Source organism: Pseudophryne corroboree, chromosome 3, assembly GCF_028390025.1.
Source record: "Pseudophryne corroboree isolate aPseCor3 chromosome 3, aPseCor3.hap2, whole genome shotgun sequence".
Taxonomy (NCBI): domain Eukaryota; kingdom Metazoa; phylum Chordata; class Amphibia; order Anura; family Myobatrachidae; genus Pseudophryne; species Pseudophryne corroboree.
This window is the reverse complement of record NC_086446.1, coordinates 68,086,795-68,092,921: the sequence shown is the minus strand read 5'-3', so window position 1 is coordinate 68,092,921 and position 6,127 is coordinate 68,086,795. Positions and strand designations below refer to the sequence as shown.

Sequence of the window (6,127 nt, the reverse complement as noted above, 5' to 3'; positions counted from 1 at the left end):
GTGCATCTGTGTAGAGTTTGTACTAGCCGTTACAGCTATCCTGTCTTTAGATAGAAGAGCTATTATTTGGCTCATTATGACAAATTGTCCCCTCGTGTATTTTGTCCACTGCTGTATAGTGTCAGTCTAGTTCCAGACATTCAGTTTTATGTGTTTATGTAACACTGTATTGTTTGCACAGAGGCGAGATCCACGTCCCAGGAGTACCCGGCACGCCGGCGCTTCGATGACATCATCAGGACTCCGACGGGACTCGTGGAGATGGTGATGGTGCACTCTTTATAAAGGTACGGTTTTTAATGGTTTCTGTGGTCTTGATAAAGGGAGTAAAATCCCGAAACGTTGAACGCATCTACCTTTGTACAGTTTGTCTCTTTGTCCACGAGTGCCAGTTACTTTTGGAATCTATGCAGTTGAAAATCGGGGCACCGTGGCACTATTTTTCTACAGCCAGAGTGCTGGACATATATTGCACTATATATATATATATATATATATAAATATAAAAACCTTGCTAGAACAACAAAATATTTATCTTTCATTGCACCTATATGGAGTCGTATGAGAGCTTAATATATTAATCAATACAGAATAGTGGCTGTTATGTGACCTATATGATATATGGAAACATATTGCGGTAAATAGTACTTTTAAATGACTTTACCTATATTTGGCCACTGAGTGATGTGATTTTGATACATTTTATCTATTGTCCCTCTCCCAGAGGTTATTATGTATATTGTGTGTTTTTATTAAACTGTTCGATGCAATTCTTATTAATCAAACATTTTCCATATATGCAACACAATAATTCCGAAACACTCAGCAGTTTATTAAACAGTGACAGAATCAGACACAGTAATTATCTTTGCATAACTTGGTTGGGCGTGAATTCCATTCATGCAAATGGTCATCAATCTAATCAAGTTTCCATCATCATTTACCTCCAGCCGCCATGTTTATCTCTTATCAGAGATCTGTGAGTGAAACGCGTAAAGAATTACTGGTTTTATTTTTTATTCATGATTTGTTGCTTATACCTAAAACTCCCTGCATATGTGGAGCAGTCAACAGTTTTTCTCCCATATGCATCCTGCGGTGTTTCCAAAGATTGGACTCGGCGGTAAAGCATTTCCCAAACCAAGTGACTTCTATCCCGTGTGACATCGTGAATGACGAATCAGTACATCTTTCCTTTGAAAACACTTACCACATTCTGAGCAGGAAAAACGCCTCTCCCCTGTGTGAACAGTCTGGTGTCGGATGAGTAACGACGGCTGTGGAAAACATTTCCCACATTCAGAACATGAATATGGCTTCTTTCCAGTGTGTTCTTTAACATGTTTGCAGAGTTCTGATCGACGGGGAAAACATTTCCCACAAAAAGAACAAGGAAATGTCTTTTCATCCGTATGAGACAGTAAATGTTGCTTCAGAGCATTGTTATGTCTGAAACGTCTCCCGCACTCAGAGCAAGGAAACGGCTTCTCTCCTGTGTGAATTGTCTGGTGCCGGATCAGGTGAGATTTCCGTGTAAAACCTTTAGTACATACTAGACACAGGAATGGTCGCTCCCCCGTGTGTCTGTTGAAATGCTCGTTGAGACGACATTTTTGATTAAACCGTTTTCCACATTCAGGACAGGAATATGGTTTCTCTCCCCTGTGGTTTCTCAGATGAATGGTAAGGTATGCTTTGTTGTTAAAACATTTACCACATTCTGTGCAACAAAATGGCTTCTCTCCTGTGTGGGTCAGTATATGTCGTTCTAGATCTGACTTTTGTCTAAAATGTTTTCCACACTCAGGACACAAATGTTGTTTCCCTTCTGTGTGAATTGTCAAATGTTGTGCAAGATGGATTTTCTGTGTAAAATGTTTCCCACATTCCAAGCAAGAATAACTTTTCTCGCTGGTATGAGTTATCTGGTGTCGGACAAGGTGTATTTCCTGTGTAAAACATTTACCACATTCAGAGCATGAAAATGGCTTCTCGCGCATACTACATTGAAAATTCTCATCATGATCCTCAAGCTGTCCAAAATCACCAACAGTTCCCGAAAAACAAAATGGTGGCACTCCTGTATCAATTATCTTCTGTCTGACACACGTTGGGCTTGTATTGAGATTCTCTCTGCATTTTGAATGAACTGCAAGTTTTTCTCCCTCATATAAGACACATTCCTCCTTAATATAAATAGGTGTATATTGTGTATGATCTGTGGGTCTATAATTGTCAGTGTCTGTGAGGTCTCCTCCATCACATGAGACAGGTTCCTCCTTAATATAAGTAGATGTATACTGTGTATGACCTGTGGGTGTATACATGTAAGTGTGTGTGAGGTCTCCTCCATCACATGAGACAGGTTCCTCCTTAATATGAGTAGCTGTATACTGTGTATGACCTGTGGGTGTATACATGTCAGTGTGTGTGAAGTTTCCTCCATCACATAAGACAGGATCCTCCTTAATTTGATTAGATGTACACTGTGTATGGTCTGTGGGCATATAGTTGTCAGAATCTGTGAGATCTTCTCCATCACATGAGACCGGTTCCTCCTTAATATGGGAAATGGGAGCATTGAACTGTACAGATTTATGGCAGGTCTCCGATAAATCTGTTGAAAGGAACAAAAATATCAGTATTTTATTCACAAACTAAAATATCAAAACAAACGGAGAAGAGAGGATTTTTGGTCACTTACCATTTGAATTCTCTTCTCTTAAGCAGGCTGGGGGACACTGGACCATAGGGGTGGTAGGTTGAGACTACTGGAGCTGGCACTTAAACTATAGCTTTAATTGAAAGCTCGAGACCTGCCCCCCACCCTCTGACCCAGCACAACTGAGCTGAGAAAGGAACACAGTGTCCTCCACCACCCTCCCTCAGGGGAGGGAACGCTCAGACTGCCTTACCGGAGAACCGTACGCCCAAAATGGCAGTCACCAGAGGCAAAAACATGACAACAGTAAAAATGAGAAAACGTGTGAACAGAAGACAGATTTGTTCTGCTGAAGCCCAGGAGGTCACCACTGCCCTAGTGGAATGTGTTTACACTAAGGTCTAGTGCCAGTCGCCCTACACTAGAATAGGCTTTAATGATGACCAAGTGGATCCAACTGGGTCTGCTTTGTAGCCACGTTTATGTGAATTGTAAAGAACAAGCAGAGAACCTGTGCAGCAGACAGAAGAAGTCCTGTCCAAGTAAACCCGCAGAGCTTGGAGCACGTCTAGCACATCTAGTTCATCCTGGTCCCGGGAAGTCGCCTCAGGAGGAAAAAAACGGAAAGATGATTTCCTGGTTTAAGTGGAAAGCCGAAAAAATAACTTTTGCCTGGAAAGTGAGAACTATATGGAGAACCAATCTATTGTTATGGAAGACAAGAAAAGGTGGCTTAAATTAATCCTGTTTGAGAGCTGAAAGGACCATATTAAGATCCCACGGTGCTACCAGCAGACAAAACAGTGGTTGAATACGCACCAAACCCTGTAAAAAGGTTCGGGCCTCTGGAAGAAGGGCCAAATGCCGCCAGAAATAAATTGACCGTGCTGAAAGCTGTACTTTCAAAGAAATATGCTTTTAAATCGGTCTTCCTGAAGGAAGGCCAAGAAATGAGAGAGCTGAAACTTGGAGGTATGGACTCTTCTCTGTTCACACCTTAAGATGTAGATTTTCCATACCCTGTTGTAATTGTGTGAGGAAACCTGTTTCCAGGCCCACAGCATGGTATGGATTACAGAGGGAGAAAGACGTTTAGCTTTTCAAAGCTCGGCCTCAAAAGCCAGACTGTTAATGCCAACCGAGGAAGGTCCTCGTGTAGATACAGACCTTGTTGCAGCAGGTTTGGTCAAAGTGGAAGATGCCACCAGAGACCTACCGACATTTTGAGAATGTTGGTGTACCACAACCTGCATGGCTTGTCTGGAGCCACTAGGATTACAACTGATCTTTGATATGCTTGGAGAAACTAAGGCAACACTGGGGTTGGCAGAAACAGATACACTTGATGAAAATCCCACAGAACCATCACTGCATTCTCTGCAAAAGCCTGCGGGTCCATGGATCACACACAAAAGTGTGGACCATGAAGTTATGTCAAGAAGCCATGAGATCCATCTGCGGAAGGCCCCACTTTCCAGCTAACTGTTAGAAGACTTCTGGATTGAGAAACCACTTTCCCGGGAGAAACCTAGTTCTGCTGAGGAAGTCTGCTTCCCAATTGTCTACTCCTGGTATTAACACCACAGAGAGTGCCGGAACAAAGGCCTTTTACCCAGGAAAGGATTTTGGGCTGCATCCATCATCACTTCCGTGCTCTATGTGCCTCCTCTGACGAGTGCTGTTGGACAGAAGGAGAAATTGAGTTGAGAGGCTGATCCCATCCAATTTTGGAGAATTTCCCACTGGAATTCCCACAAGTGGAACCTGGCGTACTGAATGATCTCGAAGTTGGAGACAATCGTGCCCAACAACTTCAACAGGTGAGGCACTGACAGTACTATCATTACCAAGTTCTATAGGGTCCATGCTTTTGACTCCGGCAAGAAAATTCGCTGAAGAGAGGTGTCGAAGACTACCCCCAGGAACTGAAGGTGCTGACGAGGTATTAGGTGAGACTTCTCGAAATTCAGAATCCAGCGGTGATCCTGCAGTACTTGAACTAAGCGATCTAAGTGCTTTTGTAACTGTAAAGTCGTGTCGGCCTTCACAAGCAGATAGTCTAAATAAGGTATGATCGGGATACCTTCCTTGCGTTGCAAGCTCGCCATTACTGACTTGATCTTGATGAAAACGCACTGCGTCATGGCTTTACCAAATGGTAGGACTTGATAGTGATCGGTTTTGACTGCAAAAAGGAGGAGAGAATGATGACATGGCCAAATCGGAACATGAAGATACGCGTCCTTGAAGTTCAGTGAGGCCATAAATGAATTGGCCTCCATGTTGTGGAGATTCCATTCCAAAACGATCTACCCATAACTTGGTGTTCAAGGCGCAAAGATTTAATAATCGGCCAGAATGAGCCGTTAGTCCTCCGAACAAGGAACAAGTTTCCATTCCAGCAGGGGAAATGGAGTAATGACGCTGTCCGAGAGGAGAGAATTGAAAGCCTGAGCCAATGCCTTCCTATTTTCCTCATCCCAGGGAACAGCGGTGACAGACCCTTAAGGTCGACAATGTAACTTCTGGAAACGATGCCCAGCACTCAGATGTCTGAAGACGACACAACCCAGTGGTCTTTGAACTGGAGCAACCGTCCTCCGACTGGCACCATACTGGGTGGAGAGAGACCCCATTAGGTGCAAGGCTTCTTCGGAGCCTTGGCCCCCGAGCATCAGTTGGCACCAGAAAATCTGCCATTAAAAACTGAACTCCTGTGGGGAGGAAATGGCCTCAGGCAGACTGACCTCTAGTGGGCGCCCCACCCTGTAAGAAGGAGCAAAGGCTTGAAAACGTGGACCTTACTGCTTAGGGAAGCCACCGGAAGAAAAGTGCTTTGTGAGGAATATTAGTATCCAGTAATGGCCCAAAAAAAACTTCCCCATCAAATAAAGATATTGCAAGGAACATTCAGATTCTGAATCCGCATTCCAAGCATGGATTCAAAGGACCCTGCAAGCCAATACAGCTATAGCTTAAACCCTAGAAGGCCTTGGACGGCCTCACAAACATATTCAGCTGCATTGCGAAGCTGCTCCGCTAAGTTCAGTAGGGAATCCTTGGCTGAATCACAGGGAAGCTCCTCGACGAGTTTGATGGCCCTAGTCTCCATAGCTCGAGTAACTCATGCTGAAGCTTGTAAAGGTCAGATAACGACCCCTGAGCCTATAGGACTTGAGAAAACCTTCCATTTTTTTATCTAACGGATCCTTCAAGGATAAGCCCTGAACAAGAAGAGCTGTGTGTTTAGCTAAATACGCCACCGCGAGTGTCAATCTTGGGAGGCAATTGCCACTTGGACATATGATCTGCTGGAAGTGGACAAAGCAAAGCAAATTGGCGAGGAACAGAAAACTTATCCGGAGCCTTCTTGCCTCCTCGTTGAGAGCCAAGAGATCTGAAGAAGAGAATATAACGCTCTTCCTGCATCGATGCTTGAACGGACCCACATATTCCACTTGGGAA

General features: G+C 43.9%; 1 protein-coding gene across 6 annotated transcripts in view; it reads right to left on the bottom strand.

Moving 5' to 3' along the window:
• Positions 1-811: 811 nt before the first annotated feature.
• The window catches only part of LOC135054759 (gastrula zinc finger protein XlCGF57.1-like), a 22,468-nt gene continuing 17,152 nt past the window's right edge, over positions 812-6,127 (bottom strand). For all 6 annotated transcript variants that reach the window (XM_063958067.1, XM_063958065.1, XM_063958069.1 and 3 more), the window contains exon 5: positions 812-2,617. In XM_063958067.1, the coding sequence (XP_063814137.1) occupies positions 1,152-2,617 (1,466 nt within the window). In that variant the 3' untranslated portion in view covers positions 812-1,151. The remainder of the gene's footprint in view (positions 2,618-6,127) is intronic.